Here is a 15,727-nt window from a genome sequence, read left to right as displayed (position 1 = left end):
GTCCTGAAAGGCGTGTAGTGAGCGCCCTTTTATTTTAACAAATAAAAACCACCATTTATTTATTTTTCCATGGGAATAGAAGCCTTCAATACTTAGTGTTGGGGCGATGGGAAGCAATCAACCCAATGGTTATATTTTTAAAGCGTATTATTGTAGTGTATGTATCTGCCAGGACGCAGCGCCGTGAGGGGGGAAAAGTGGGCGGAGCCTCCTCGGAGGAAGGAGAGCCAAGGAAGAGAGGAGGAGAGCCAAGATGGCGGCGCGAGCGGAGGAGGCGGAGGTGCGGCGGCTCCCTCTGAGGCCCAGGAGGAGCAGCAGGTGAGCCCCGGCGGACTTCGATCGCCCTTCCCCGGCTCAAGGACCGGGAACCGGGAAGGGAAGGAAGGGAGACCCGCCTCGCAGGCCTTTCGGGGGGAAGGGAGCTCCAGGGACCCGACCCTGAAGGCACTTACTTCAGGAACCGACCTTTGCCAGGTTGAGAGCCCCGCCCTCTCTCTTTGCCCCGCCCCCTTTTCCCATTTGGACTACATATCCCATCACCCCCCAGTGTCTGGGGATGATGGGAAAGTGGAATGTAGGGACAACTGACAGAGGAGATTTGACATGACTTTGTTGTTATTTATTGTTGTTGTTGTTGTTAGGGTTTCCTCCCCATTCTCTTTCCTGAGGTTGCCTGACTACAAATCCCATCACCCCCCAGTGTTTGGAGATGATGGGAAAGTGGAGCGTAGGGACAACTGACATAAGTGTGATGGATGTTGTTGTTTATCTATTGTTATATTTATAGGGTTTCCCTCTCCTCTCCCTTTTCCTGAGGCGTGTCTGACTACAAACCCCATCATCCTCCAGTGTTTGGGGATGATGGGAAAGTGGGGAGAACCGACAGAGGAGCCTTGTCCCAAGTGTGATGGTTATGATTATGTTTGTTATGATTATATTTATTTATATGGATTCCCCCCAACTCCTTTTTCCTGAGGTGTGTCTGACTACAGATCCCATCATCCCCAGTGTCTGGAGATGATGGGAAAGTGGGGCGTAGGGAGAACCGACAGAGGAGCCTTGTCACTAGTGTTATGGTTACGATTAGGTTTGTTATAATTACAATTCTTTTTTCCTGAGGTGTGTCTGACTACAGATCCCATCATCCTCGATCCACTGCGTGGAGTCTGGGGATGATGGGAAAGTGGAGGCTAGGAAGAATTGACAGAGGAGTCTTGTCGTATAATGATATCTATTTATACGGTTCCCCCTGAACTCCCTTTCCTGAGGCGCGTCTTGACTACAAATCCCATCACTTCCACCCAGGGCATGGTGTCTGGGGATGATGGGAAGAAGGTGGGTTATAGGGAGAACTGACAGAGGAGTGATGGTCATTATTGGCATTAATGATTATTATTGCTATGGTTTCCTCTTGCATTCCCTTTCCTGTCTGACTACAAATCCCATGCATGGTGCCTGGGGATGATAGGAAAGCGGAGGGTAAGGAGAACAGATTGAGGAGCCCTGTCATATGTGTGATGGTTGTTGTTGTTGTTATGTTTACTTATAGGGCTCCGCCCAGTCTTTTTCCAGAGGTGTGCCTCAATACAAAGGCTCTCAGAGTGGCTTACAATTATTATTATTATTGTTATTAATTAGAGTTAGTTATGGGGCTGAGAAGGGGAACCCTATCCCAGGACTGAACGTATGGGGCTGAGCTGCGCAATATTGCTTTTCCGTTGCCTTTTGGTGCATGCATTAAAGGCGATAGCCTTCCAGGATGTCTTGCCTTACAGCTCTCATCCCCCATTGGATTATGAGGTTTGCAACCCAGAGGAGACAAGCTTGGACTGCAGTTCCCATCAGCTAACAAGGCCAATGCGAATCTAGGCTGCATCAATAGAAGTATGGTGTCTAGATGGAGGGAAGTCATAGTGCCACTCTATTCTGCATTGGTCAGGAATAATATTGTGTCCAGTTCTGGGCACCACAATTCAAAAAGGACATTGGGAAACTGGAGCCATGTGTCCAAAGGAGGGGGACCAAAATGGTGAAGGGTCTGGAAACCATGAAGCCCTATGAGGAAGGACTTAGGGAACTGGGGATGTTTAGCCTGGAGAAGAGAAGGTTAAGAGGTGATATGATAGCCCTGTTTAAATACTTGAAGGGATGCCATATTGAGGAGGGAGGAAGCTTGTTTTCTGCTGCTCCAGAGAATAGGACCCAATGGAGCAACGGATGCAAGCTCCAGGAAAAGAGATCCCAGCTCAACATTAGGAGGAACCTCCTGAGAGTAAGGGCTGTTCGACAGAGGAACACACTCCTTCCTCGGAGTCTCCTTCCTTGGAGGTCTTTAAGCAGAGGCTGGATGGCCATCTGTCAAAATGGGGAGGCTTTGATGGAGAGTTCCTGCATGGAAGAAGAATGGGGTCAGACTGGATCAGGGCACTTCTTGGGGTCTCTTCTAACTCTATGATTCTATGATTCTCCCTCAAGGAACGTACCACTGGCCCAAATTATTTGGGCGCAGACCCTAGGAGACCCATGGGGTTGCGGTGTGTACACACTGTTGTGTGCCACCTTGGCCCAGGCTATTCCTATATAAGAAGAGGGAGCTGAAGGAGAGAAAACCATGGGAAATGAGAGATGTACTCCGGTGTTTTTGTGGAACAAAATGTCACAAAGCCATCAAAAAGGCTGTTATTGTTATTATTATTATGTTTATTTATATCCTGCCTTCCTCCTAGTATAGGGACCCAAGTCGGCTTTGTCCCGCCGACGCATTTCGGGGAAGACCCTTCGTCGCGAGCGGATTCTTCGGTTTCTCTTTTTGCGTAGCCAGCGTTGTCTAGCACTAATACACCGGAGTATATCTCTCATTCTCCCACACAAACCTGTTGTGTCTTGAGATCCTTTGTGTGCTGTATGTATGTGTGTGTGAGGTATTATTTTCTCCCCCGGGAAAAGGGGGAAAGGGCCTTTTTGGTGACTGCTCCCAGGCTCTCTAGAAACGTGAAGACATTTTGTTTAGGCAGACCGATTGCTTCAGAGGAAAGGGCCCTTGCGCAACGCCCTGCGACATCTGTCGGCTGTTTTCGTATTAATGGCCGCGTTTTTAAATTGGATTTAGCTTTAATTGCTGGTTTCATCGCGTGTTCAGCTTGGTACGTTGTGGATATTTAACTGTACGGTGGGTCCTTCTTATCCGCCGGGGTTCGGTTCCAGGAACCCCCCGTGGATGCCAACATCCGCGAATGCTCAGGTTGCATTAAATACAGTGGCGTCGCAAAATGGTGCCCCTGATATAAAATGCCCAAATCAAGTAGTAATGGGCTCTCAGGAAAGGGCTAGGCTACAACTTGGGGTGCCAGAGCACCTTGTTGTTAGTTCATACTACAGTTCCCATTCTCCCCCAAGCATCTGGAGAGGGCCAGGTTGGGGTAGCGCTGGCAGGTTTGCACCCTCGACTTTCCATCCCAGTGTGGTTTTGATGTGTGAGATTTGGACTGTGAAAGGCAGGAGGGGGCAATGGGGGGAAGCCCCAAGCGTCCATTGCTGCTTTTCTGTCGGCGTACAACCTCTGTCTAGACGCTGGCAGTGGTTTGGAGTACATCTCTCCTTTGCATCTCTGGATTGCCAAGGGAGCTTTATCTCTGCTCCTGCCCCCTTTAAATATGAGTAACACCCCAATAAAGCTTCCATTTGGTTGCTGGCGCATGGCTCACAATGCTCAGCGGATTCTTTTGGCACTTCGCTTAGCAGTCCAGGCCCCTTTGCTGGTGCCACTATTGGACGAAAGCGGGTTTTATCCTAAAGCTGCTCTCGGGTGACGTCACAGGATTCCTCCTGCGCTGAAGAGTCCAGCTTTTTCTCTCTCTGTGTGTCTTTTTGCTTCATTGACGTCGCATAGACTTGTGTGTGTGTTCTTCCGTGCGTAATTCCCTCTGAAGGTCAGAAGCGCCACCCAAAGCAGTCCTGCACCCTGCTTTGGCCACCGCCGTCATTCCCTTTCAACTCCGTCCCTCCCTTGGATGCATTAGATTATGTTAGATTATCATGCCCATCTTCTAAATGCCCGAGCGCATGATTTGCACACAGATTGATCAACTTTGTGAATATCCGGGGGGGGGGACTCTGCTGTGAACCGGGAAAGAGCCGCTTTGAATCTCACTGGCTCCAGGAGAGACCAAGGCTTGGCCATGAAGCCTCCACTTCATGTACAGAAGGTGGCAGAGCCAACCACTGGTAGAAAATGGGTCACCAGGCGGCACTAGTGGATGATGGAAGAGACACCTCTCTGGCGGAGAGCTGGCCAGCGCAGATGCTACGAAGCATGGATGGACAAACCGCTTCTCCTGCCACGGAACAGTTTTCTATTTGAGGAAGAGCCACACTTCTTTTGCATGTAGAAAGTCCAGGGTTCAAGGGGAAAAGGCGCTATGGAGAGATGCTGCCAGTCGGTGAGTGTACAACAAGTTGGACCCATTCTGGCTGGTATACACCCCGAGTTAAAACGTTGCATAGCTTATGAGGAGAAAGACCCCTCTGTAGACAGATTTGAGGTTTTGGGGATCCATGTTGCTGATCATTGGTACATGAACCCTGTAATCTGCTGTCCACAACTGCTATCCATTTATCCCTATTGGTTCCATGCTGTTTCTGCCTCTGGTACCAAGCTTTCTGTTACGTAAAACCCAGGAACACATCTTCCTCTGTCCTCCAGATTGAAACGAACCTGAAAGCAATAACCCGAATGTGTTGAAGCGTGTGTGCCTTGCTGGTTAAAAAACGGAATCCCACATTCCTTATCGGAGACGGTACAATCCAGTTTTTCCACCCAAGAGCACACAGGTATCTAGTGTTTTGAGGTCAAGTCTTGAGGGTAGGACATGACAGGTCATGTGCAAATTATTGTGCACACACCTTAAAAAAAGAAAGGAAAGGAAGGAAGGAGAAGCGCAGCTCTTTGCTTTCCATACCATAAGAAAATATCAACACTGGTGCATTAAACTCCAGTCGACGTCTCCAGATGTTTGGGGCGTTTGGCCTGGGATCCTTAAGGCCCCGACTGGGGAATAAACACCACCCAACAAAAGAGGACTGACTTCCAGTATGAAGTCTTGCTTAGTGTCCTTTACCGGGTGCGAATGAAGCAAGACATGGTTCCTTCATTGCAAAATCACAGGCCTCAGGAAGGGATGACTCAAGCCTCCTTGGTGCCTGAAGCCAAAAAAGCAAAAGAGGCACTCTCTGTCCACTCCTATGTACAAAAGCAGACTGGGATGGAAGTTGAATCGGGTTCAACGCCGGGCAATTGTTCACCATGCCTGAAGCTGAAGACCGAGTTAAGGAAGGCAAGGTCTCTCCGCAAGCGCCACTTTCAATGCCAACTCGCATCTCCTTCTGCCAGGGGCAACCCACAACCGCCTCAACTGAAGCCCTCTTAGGACGCAAAACCTGCGCTGCGACACTTGGAAAGCTCCTACACGTTTTCCCGACTCGGCTTTTCCTCCACGACTTGCTTGAGATCCTTCTGCAGGCGCATCGCTTTGGTGCTGTGTCTAAACCAGGAGCTTCCAGTCTGTGATTCACGGCCGATTGCGCCGAACCAGCTCTTCCCTTCTCCCGCCATTGGCCCTGTGTTGAAAACAAGCAGCCGGCAAAACCACCGATGCGTGTGCCTTACTCTTTCTCCCAGTTCCCCCTCTTGAGTCCAGCTGCGCCTCGGGCTGGAAGAAGCGTGTTCTTGTTTGTAAGTTATCCTGAAGTGACACCAGTCTGTGGCATTCCTGGTCCTCTGGGAAGGAGCGAAACAGCGCTTCGTTGCCGGAGCAAAAGGGGTCACCGTATTATTTTGATCTCGGGAACGGCGGTGAGAACGCCAGCAAGCCTTTTCGTATATAAGAAGCCCTCTTCGGATGTACGTGTTTTCAGTGTAGCCCGCCTGATCAAAAGGAAAACAGTGTTCAGAGCTCTGTTTGAAAGAAGGTTTGTTCAACGCACATGATTCTCTTTATCTCCTTTTTAAATAATGTCCATTTGGGTAGAAGTGGGTACTTGCAGAGCAAAGACTAGCCCAGATTGTGGAACTGCCATCCAGGTACATCCCTCTGTATCTGAGAAAGCCTTTGCTTTCTGATGGTTCCTTGCACACCAACGTTATTTGATGCGCAGAATTGTTACTGAAGACATTGTGCATAAAACTGGCTTCGTGTTACGTGTATAAGGTGCATATGAAACATAAATGAATTTCATGTTTAGACTTGGGTCGCGTCTCCGAAATGTCTCCTTGCTGTGCGTGTACAGATATTCCAAACTACCCTAAAAGAGTCCCAAATACGTCTGGTCCCAAGCATTTCAGATCAGGGAGACTCGACTGGCACTTCTCTTTCTCTTGTCCTCTCTCTTTCTCTCTAACTCATAGACCTCTCTTTTAACCTCGCGACCAGATCAGGCCGAGAGTCAGGAAATGTGTGGCTGGCCCATAGCCACCAAGGCGGAGTTGGGGCTGGGGGATTTGAACCCAGGTCCCCTAAACCCCAGCCCAGTGCCCACACTGCAACGGCTTCATCCTCGACGGGAGGCCTGTTTGTAGCCTTTCCTCTCTGTCTGAAAGAGAACCGCATGGCTGATGGTCACCAACAGCTGCCACTGGCATCCGAGTTTGGATGCTTTTGAGGAGGGGGCTTCCCACTTTAGTCGTAACCTGCTCTCTCTCCCTCTCTCTCTCTCTCTCTCTCTCTAACGTAAGCAATGCTATTTTTGAAATGCAGGATTACCAGGCCGCCCAGATGGGGCGCAGGGCATCCTCTCTGCTTAGATGGCAGGCGTCTACCCCACTATCCCAGGTGGGGATGATCGAGGAGAGGAACCAGCCAAGCCTCAAGCAAGGGTTGGTTTCCTCTACCCAGTCGGACTTTGGTTTCTTAGGCAGGGCAGAATTGTTCTAGGATGGCTGAATTGCCCCTGGCACAAAATCGGTCCCAGGCATAGCTTCTGCCAGCTTGGCAGGAATGGGGAGCAGCTAATAGTAGTACAATCCTCCTTCCCTATGCCATTGCATATCATGGGACTTGATCATCCATGGATTGTGTAGCCAAAGTAATCATAACTCCAAGGGTAAGAGGCAGGGTATGCAACATCCAAAAAAGTGGCATTCTTAATTTCTGGGATGCTTCTAGCAATTCCTTTCTGTTGGTGGACTCCTTGTGTCATTCTTCCTATGTTGGTGGACTGAAATGCCCAGTGGTCCTACTTGGCAAAGCCATAGGGACAATGGGAGTTGCAGTCCAGCCGTATCTGGAAAGCCACAAGCTCTAGATGCAGTGATAATGTTTGTGTTTTAACCCATGGGCAACCAGGAGTCTGGGATTCCCTCTAAGCCAGCCTTTCTCAAATAGTGGGGCGGGCCCCCCAGGGGGGGCGCGAGGCTCTGTTATGCAGAGGTGTACTTATAACAATTTTATAGACAAATGATACTATTTACAGTCGCGCGGGGGGCGCAAAATGTTTTCTTCTTCCTAAGGGGGCATGACAGAAAATAATTGAGAAGCACTGCTCTAAGCCAACTTGCAGAATTGGTGGCCCTTGAACTGTTCACCTTTGCATCTGGAAGCCCTATGGCTTTGCCTCATCTCCATTTGGGATTTCCTCTCCCATTTGCCTGGTTAGTGTTAATTGGAGCTCCCACAATTACAGGAGGCTAGACTGGTTTTATGGGGAGGAGGTTGAGTGCCACGACCATTAAAACAAGGTAATTCCTAGTTGCTCCGTCCCTCTGGGAGCTTTGGGTTGCCCTTCCTCCACTCCATCTCTCCAACCTTTGATCCTTTTAGGCATCTTACTCTTGCACCCATGACATCTAGGAGCTTGGTTTCTAACATTTTATTCCTTTATAGTATCCTGGTTTTCTTTTGTCCCATGAGCTCAAGGCGATGTACATGAGTGCTTTCCCCTTTTTTGGGGGACTACTTGCTTTTGCTTTTGGTGGCTTTCCGGCTTTGGATGCGGGGCTTGTCGGCCGGTTCTGAGATGGCACAGGGCCTGTCGACACACACCCGGGACTGGTTTCTTTTGGCTGCCCTCCTTGTCTGCGGAGTCGCATTGTGCAAGACATGAAGTGGCGCTGGGCGAGCATAAAGCATAAGGCCGTCATGGGAATGGAGATCAGAGGCTGCTGACATGCCATGGGGAAGAGGCAGGGGCTGGGTTACTAGTTCTCTTGAGGCCTTTGAACCAACATTTTAGGGTGTCCATACCCCTGTTTTCCTGGTTGGTTTGTGAAAATCAGCCCTCTGGAAGCTTGGGTTAAGGTAAGAAACCTCAATTCTCTGATTCCAGTGGGTCCTAGAGTTTTTGCCAGAGATGGGCAACTCTACCCTTTTGGATATTTCATCGGGGTACAACCCCTATAAGCCTTAGCCCACAATGGGATCAAGAGGGGTCTTGATCCCATTGAGGGCTAAGGCTTATAGGAGTTGTACACTGACGAAATACCTTGATCCCATTGAGGAAGCACTGGGTTACCTGGTTGAACAGGATGGCCTTAGGGGACCCCTTTATTTTTTTATCATCCTGCCTTTTCTCCAACTGTAGACCACCATAGTATTGTGGCTTTCTACGTTCTTTTATGCATTTTACGTAGTAAGCTCCTCCAGGGAAAGAAGCTGATTTGGTTCATGGAGTCCTCTCATGCTCTGCTTCGTTGCCATGTTCCGAATCTAATGGCTCCGACTATTGCTGATGTGAGGGAGAAGAATCTCTTTTTCCAAGCCGTGTTGCATTCACGTGTTTCTACCTTTTCCATGAACTGGTGATTTTGAAGCCCTCTCCCTTTGGCAAAATACATTTAGCACTGGGTTCCTGCCAAAGTAACCTCTGTAAATGCAAACGCTGATGCCTCTGAAGCAGTGGTTCCCAAACCTTTGTCGTGTGTGTGTGTGTGTGTGTGTGTGTGTGTGTGTTTCGGACTCCATCTCCCAGCATTCCTGACAGTTGGCTAGGGCTTCTGGGAACCGAAGTCCAAAACACCTGGAAGGCCAAAGTTTGGGAGCCAGCGCTCTAAGGTGTCCATAACTGCAGAAGAGTGTCCCGAGATACATGGAGTCTGGTGGACGGCTAATTTCGGATCTGCAAAATTAGACAAGAAGAAATTAGACATTATACGAAGGTTGGTTTCCTTGAGCCACTTTACATGGGTGTGGGTGTGTATGTGTGTATGTATGTATGTGTCAGAGATCAGAGGTGGGGTGAGGAGCATGTCCTGACTCGCTGGCACCCTCGCATGCTCTTTCTCACAAACGTGGGTGGCCAGTCTCTTGTGCGTCGAGGCCCCCGCTGGCAAGCCAGGCCAGGAGCCAGGAGAGCCTGGGGGTGCCATTGTGAGTACAGAGGTTTCCCAACCTTTTATGACGCCCGCTCTGCCGAAACTCCAGGGCACCCTTTGGCAGGGAACGTCTGGGAAGGGCATCTGGCCTGCGTTGGGTCTGGACCAGGCCTGCTGGGCATCGCAGTCGCCTCTTCAAAGCTTAAGAGCACAGCGTGGGACCATTGTTCCCACTGTCTCTGGTTGGTGTAAGCGCATTCGTAAAAATTAGTACCTGATAGTAAAATTTTAAATACAATTGAGGACCATCACATTAAACGAGGGCTTATAAGCAATGTACCATGATTCCAACGCATGCAAAAGTACCCTCCTGACCAAGCAGCATTGTAGCTATGTTGTGGCAAAGCAGTCTTCCCAGTGCATTCATCTCACCTCTGTGTCTCCGTTCTTCTTTCAGGCAGTTTCCCAGAAGCCCCGTCGCTCCCCAGTCTTGATCTCGCAGCTCTGTGAAGACCCCTTCCTCCTCTCCCGAAAATGTCAAGTTCCGGCTACCCTCCCAACCAAGGAGCGTTCAGCACAGAGCAGAGCCGCTACCCGACCCACTCGGTCCAGTACACCTTCTCCAGCGGCCGACATCAACAGGTGAGCGGCCTGGCTACAGTCCTAGGCTCCTGTATATCCCCAAGGGTTCGTTCAATGCCAGACACTGACATACACTACTGATATAGCATTAGATGTATTGATGTTAAACGATGCCAGAGAAATGTGCGTCGGTAGATAGCAGAGAAGCCTTCCAGCCCTTTAGCGGCTGAGGTTCCACATCCCCTCGCAGCCAAGGAGAGAATTGGGCTCCTGAACAAATGTGACCCAAACTATCCTATAGAACAGTGGTTATTATTTTATTTTCAATGCCAGCTTTTAGCTGTACCCAGGAGGTGACCCTGGCTTCTTGGAAAACGTTGACAATATTTGACTGTGTTGGAGTCCTGGCTCGCTGCTTGTCAATATTTGACCAGCGAGTTGGTTGGCACCCCAACCCTCAATCTTGTACAGATAAAAGCTGGTTCCTGCTAACCTCTGTGGGACAAAGAAAACCAAACTATAGGTAGCTAGACGATTGCGTTGCGGGGCATCATATAGATATGCCCTCCCACTTGAAAAACCTGGAGAGTTAGTAGAGGAAAGTTTGGAAAAAGTTCAAGCAAAGTTTGGAAAAAATGAATTTTTGGACTACTTTAGTACCCTGAATCTTGTTCATTATAAAGGACACCATCCAGTCCTATAAGGGACAACTCTTATAATAACTCCTGATAAGCATGTTCCCGAGTGATAGGAGTTGCATTCCAAAATGTCTGAGGGGGATTGCAGTGTAAGTTGAGCAAAGCCAAAGTGGAATAGCCATCCAAGTTGTCGGTCTCCTCTTCTTCTTCCCCCACTCTTTCAAGTTTTAATAAAAGGACCCCCACATGTGCACCACAAATCTCCCCTTGCTTGTTGCAGGAGTTTGCCGTTCCCGATTTCCGCACTTCTCACTTGGAAGTCAGCCAGGCCACCCAGCTTCTCCAGCAGCAGCAGCAACAGCAGCAGCTCCGGCGGCGGCCCTCCCTCTTGTCCGAATTTCATCCTGGCTCCGACAGGTAGGCGCAGTCGGACGCGTTTGCGTTTCCTGAAAAGAGCTGTCTCCGGTTGCATGTGCCTTGTTTTGTCTTTATATTTTTATTAGCACTTACATAGTATTATCACGAATGATCCCCTCTCCCTCTGCCCATAATTCGAAGTGGGCAGCTTTCACAACCATACACCGACATCGGAAACAGGGCGGTGTGGACAATCCTGACTTCAGTATTCAGTAATATATCTTAGCTGTGTCAGATAAGTCCTTGCAGAGTGGTTTGTCGCTGAGCATTTTTGGTTGACGTTCTTGTTTTCTCTGCCTCGTCCTCCCTTTCTCTCAGGCCTCAGGAGAGGAGGTCCGGCTATGAGGCTCAGTTCCACCCGGGTCCGTCGCAAGCCGACCATGACCCGCTGGACTCCAAGCGGCCGCGCCTCGACCAGCTTTCGGACTCCCATTACCAGCGAGTCAGCGCCGCCTCTGTTCTGCCGCTGGCCCATCAGCTGCAGGAGGGATTGCGATCCTCGGACATGAAGAAGGTAGGGCTGATGTTTGGCAAGGAGTTGCTCTTCCCTTCTGCAAAACAGTCTGCGACTACTTGGTTTGAACCTCTGACCATCATGAATTCTCTTTGGCGAGTCGGCAGGCAGGGAATTTGGGCAGAACGCAGGATATCACTGTCAATGGAGTGAGAGTTTATTAACTGCCCTCCTATCCTAGTCTGACATATCCCTAGCTATCTGACAGACCGCATCTCCCTGTATGAACCTGCCTTGGCCTTGCAGTACTCAGGGCAGGTGCTTCTTGTACTCTTGCTACATTCACAAGTACAGTTGGTGGGGACACTTTTTGGTGGCTGTGGAAATACCTCTCTTGGGAGGGTAGAATAGCCCCCTCATTGGCCTTCCCTCTGCAAGTAAAGGCTTTTAGTACTGAAGCTTTTTAAGAGGGTGCTGTATTGTTTTATACCATACGGAAATGCTTTTTAAATCCCTTTTAAATATACAAGTAAATAACTAGCCACCATTATCAGGTGTCTTGCTGATTCAGGACTTTCTTTCTTTAAACACAAGGACTCTGCCTTTGGAGGGAAGCATGAAGGGCCCCCATCGCCCCTGTCAGGCCAGTCCTGCGGAGATGACCAGAATGCTTCTCCGTCCAAGCTGTCCAAGGAAGAGTTGATTCAGAGCATGGACCGGGTCGACCGGGAGATTGCCAAGGTGGAACAGCAGATCCTCAAGCTGAAGAAGAAGCAAGTAGGTTGCTCTCAAGCACTCGTACCCCTATGCTCTTGGCGTTGGGCGTTATTAGAAATATAGATTCCTGCCCTGTTTTCACATCAGCCACAATGGCTAAAAGCAGTGGGAATCACAAAATGACCCTTCCCAAGCCATTTTTAAAACCCCCCATAGCAACACAGAGTAAGTACGGTAGAATTTTTGTGGGTCTGGGGAGCATGTCTTTCCTTGGTCTAGCCTCCCACCCCTGCAAGACTTGGAGTGAATCAGGCACATGCATCCAGATTAAACCTCCTGGTATAGAGGGCTCCCTTGATGCAAAGGTTTTTCAATCGGGTTTCAACGAAGCACACTCAGAAAGGTATCACTGTCCCTGTTGGTTTGGTTTTGCCTCCTTCCCACCCCATTTTGATCTGAAGGCTAAAATGCCCCCTTTTGGTTTCTGACGGTGGAGGCCTAGCTTTGCACCTCGGAGCCAACTGTTGATCCAGATGCTGCTGCTGCTGTTATCTCTGGTGACTCATTACCAGTGTGCCAGAGAGAGAGAGAGGGAGAGCGATAGCGTACGGCTGGCTGCCTCCGACACCCCCTTCTCTTGTCTCCTTAGCAACAACTCGAAGAAGAAGCCGCTAAACCTCCGGAGCCAGAGCGGCCGGTCTCCCCTCCTCCCGTCGAGCAGAAGCATCGCAGCATCGTCCAGATCATATACGACGAGAATCGGGTAATGGCTTTGTTTCTCTGACAACTCTTGGCTTGTTTGGGGTGTTTTCCAGGTCTTGGCTGGTTTATTGGAAATGGGGTACTGGATTTTGGGGGGTAAGGCTTTGCCGCAAGATGTACAGGCCCCAGCTTCGGTGTGTGAGGGGTTCCATACCTATCGGAAGTGCAAGCATGGCCTATCCTGCCTCCAGAACAGGGTCCGACTGGTTAAAAATACCCCTGAAGTGTCTTCATTTCATTATTACTCATTTCTTAATTACATTGAATACCCCCCCTTTAGATATATTGATTTATTGTTTATCTATTTTTTGTCGTTGTGTGTTTTAATGTTGATTCCAGCTTACAGCACCCCTCTCCTAGGGTTTTCTTAACCAGATTTGTTATTCAGAGGAGGTTTGCCTTTGCCTTCCGAGAGTCTTGCCCAAAGCTGCCCATTTGGTTTCCAGGCCTGAGCAGGGATTTGAATCCTGGTCTCCCAGAGTCTTAGTCCGACGCTTAAGCCACTATATTGTGTTGGTTCTGTTTGACTATTAGTTGCGTCTATACCCTGGTATTTCTCCAGTGAGCGAAAGGCAGCTGACATGGCTCTCCTCACATCATGGTCTTGCCACAAATCCTGTGTATGAGAGAGACAGAGTTCTTGGTAGACACAAAATTAGGCTTGGTAAATAACCCTCTGATCATATGTGGTTACAGAACCGTGGACTAGAAACCTGTGCCCGCTTTAAAAATATGTATGCGGAAGTTACTGGAAAGCTAGGTCTAGCAACGCAGAACTCATTTCTATGGAAGAGCTATGTGCCATCCATGAAACAACAGTGTTGTCTAGTACAAAGCCAGGCCCAAAGCTCTGTGTAAAAGAGGAGGACTGATGGCACACCAGCTTCCAAGCACTTGGTGCCAGCACTATGCCGCTGGTAGCTCCTGACCTGAATCCTGCCCTTCTTTTTCGGCCTTTCCTCTGCAAACAGTCCTGGTTTTTTGAGCGTAGGATGATGGGAACCCTCTTCCCTAACTGGAGTCATGCACCTGCCTTACACAACGGGATTGCGGCTGCGCCACAGGCCCCGGTGCTGCCCTCGCAGGGTTTGTGTGGGCATGCAGTGTGCCCTCCAATTTGGTCAGAGGGCAATTCCCCGCATGGAGAAGAGCCCAGTCAGAGAGGAAGACTAGGTCAACACAGAGAACTTGGTGGAGCTGAAAGTTCAGTGCCTCTCGGGGCCAGAAACACTTTGGCCCGAGTGCGAGGACTTAAAGTTCAGTTCCTGGGGCTGTTTGAAGACCAGACAAACCTCTGTGCCCATACAGAGGTTGCCAGACAACCACTAGGTCCCACAGGTATAGGAAACATCTTCCCTTCGCTCCTTTGCCAGGCTCTGTCTAGAGCAGAGCATGCCAACATGGCCCTTTTGGAAATGCTTGGGAGGTTGTCCATTGCTTTCCTTATGAAAGAGTCCCTTATTACAAAGGAATTGAAAGCAATACCCTTCTAATGGCTGGAGCTTTTGTTGCTTTGTATGTCCCGTATTTTAATTTTAATTTACTTTGTTCGACTGAAGGCATTCATTGGAAGAAAGGCAATAAGGCTATATATGTGCATTGAGTCTCTGGATAAGCCAGTGACCCCTTCTTCTTTTTCCTCCTCTGCAGAAGAAAGCAGAAGAAGCTCATAAGATCTTCGAAGGCCTCGGGCCCAAAGTGGAACTGGTGAGCACTTTCCCCATGACTTTTTGTTGTGAGACACCGAGGCAGATGTCACAAGCTTTATCACAAGTGTTTCTCTCCTTAATGCGCTGTGGACCTCCCTTCCAAAACCGCACAAGAACTGGAATACTCTGGAGTGTTAGGATGGGCCGCTGTGGGGCATTCAGCCTGGTTTCACCCAGAGCCTGGAAATTAACTCCCCCCAAATGACTAGGTTTTCCAAGTCCACGCTTCTCCAGAAATAATGGAAAGGGGGATGGGGATAAGTGAATATATAGTGTATATATATATATATATATATATATATATATATATATATATACACACTCCCTTCTCCTTGAGGAGTATGTTTCAGGACATTCTAGAATACCTGAAAGGAGGGATAGTAGCAAACCCTATAGTTTTGCTTCGTGGCCGGGAGGTCGGACCCCACTTCTCGCCTCTTGCCCTGCGGAGGCTGAGGGAACCGATCCACTCCCAACTTTCCTCTCTTTCCTTTCCTCTCTTTCTTTTCCTATTCCTCAAAAGACGCATGCATGCTCAACAGTGGCTTGTCAGTTTCTGGCCCAAGCATAGATAGAATTGCATCGGAGGATCAAGAGAGGTTCACAAACACTTCCAGTGGATAGCGGTCATATGGATAAGGAGGTCTTACTGTAATATTGATGATGATGATATCGATGCCTATCTTTTCCTTTTGCAGCCGCTCTACAACCAGCCCTCAGACACCAAGGTGTACCATGAAAACATCAAAACGTAAGTTTAGTCGGAGCAGAGCATGCAGATATTAGACCCCTCTCTTTTTAAGTACTGCCTTACAGTCTAAGTATTGCCCTACAGTCTAAGTACTCCCCTACAGTCTAAGTACTGCCCTACAGTCTAAGTACTGCCTTACAGTCTTAAGTACTGCCCTACAGTCTAAGTACTGCCTTACAGTCTAAGTACTGCCTTACAGTCTTAAGTACTGCCCTACAGTCTAAGTACTGCCTTACAGTCTAAGTACTGCCCTACAGTCTAAGTACTGCCTTACAGTCTAAGTACTGCCTTACAGTCTAAGTACTCCCCTACAGTCTAAGTACTGCCTTACAGTCTAAGTACTGCCTTACAGTCTAAGTACTGCCTTACAGTCTAAGTACTCCCCTACAGTCT

At 49.0% G+C, this 15,727-nt stretch overlaps 1 protein-coding gene across 2 annotated transcripts in view; it reads left to right on the top strand.

The window, feature by feature from the left end:
- The first annotated feature begins 255 nt into the window (after window positions 1–255).
- LOC121916935 (nuclear receptor corepressor 1-like) overlaps window positions 256–15,727 on the top strand; it is a 51,276-nt gene continuing 35,804 nt past the window's right edge. For both annotated transcript variants that reach the window (XM_042442505.1, XM_042442506.1), the window contains exons 1-8: window positions 256–318; window positions 9,762–9,946; window positions 10,805–10,941; window positions 11,260–11,455; window positions 11,990–12,172; window positions 12,762–12,875; window positions 14,525–14,581; window positions 15,282–15,334. In XM_042442505.1, coding sequence (XP_042298439.1) covers window positions 9,839–9,946; window positions 10,805–10,941; window positions 11,260–11,455; window positions 11,990–12,172; window positions 12,762–12,875; window positions 14,525–14,581; window positions 15,282–15,334 — 848 coding nt within the window. In that variant the 5' untranslated portion in view covers window positions 256–318; window positions 9,762–9,838. The remainder of the gene's footprint in view (window positions 319–9,761; window positions 9,947–10,804; window positions 10,942–11,259; window positions 11,456–11,989; window positions 12,173–12,761; window positions 12,876–14,524; window positions 14,582–15,281; window positions 15,335–15,727) is intronic.

This window comes from Sceloporus undulatus, chromosome 11, assembly GCF_019175285.1.
Source record: "Sceloporus undulatus isolate JIND9_A2432 ecotype Alabama chromosome 11, SceUnd_v1.1, whole genome shotgun sequence".
Lineage (NCBI taxonomy): Eukaryota > Metazoa > Chordata > Lepidosauria > Squamata > Phrynosomatidae > Sceloporus > Sceloporus undulatus.
This window is presented reverse-complemented; position numbering and strand designations above follow the sequence as displayed.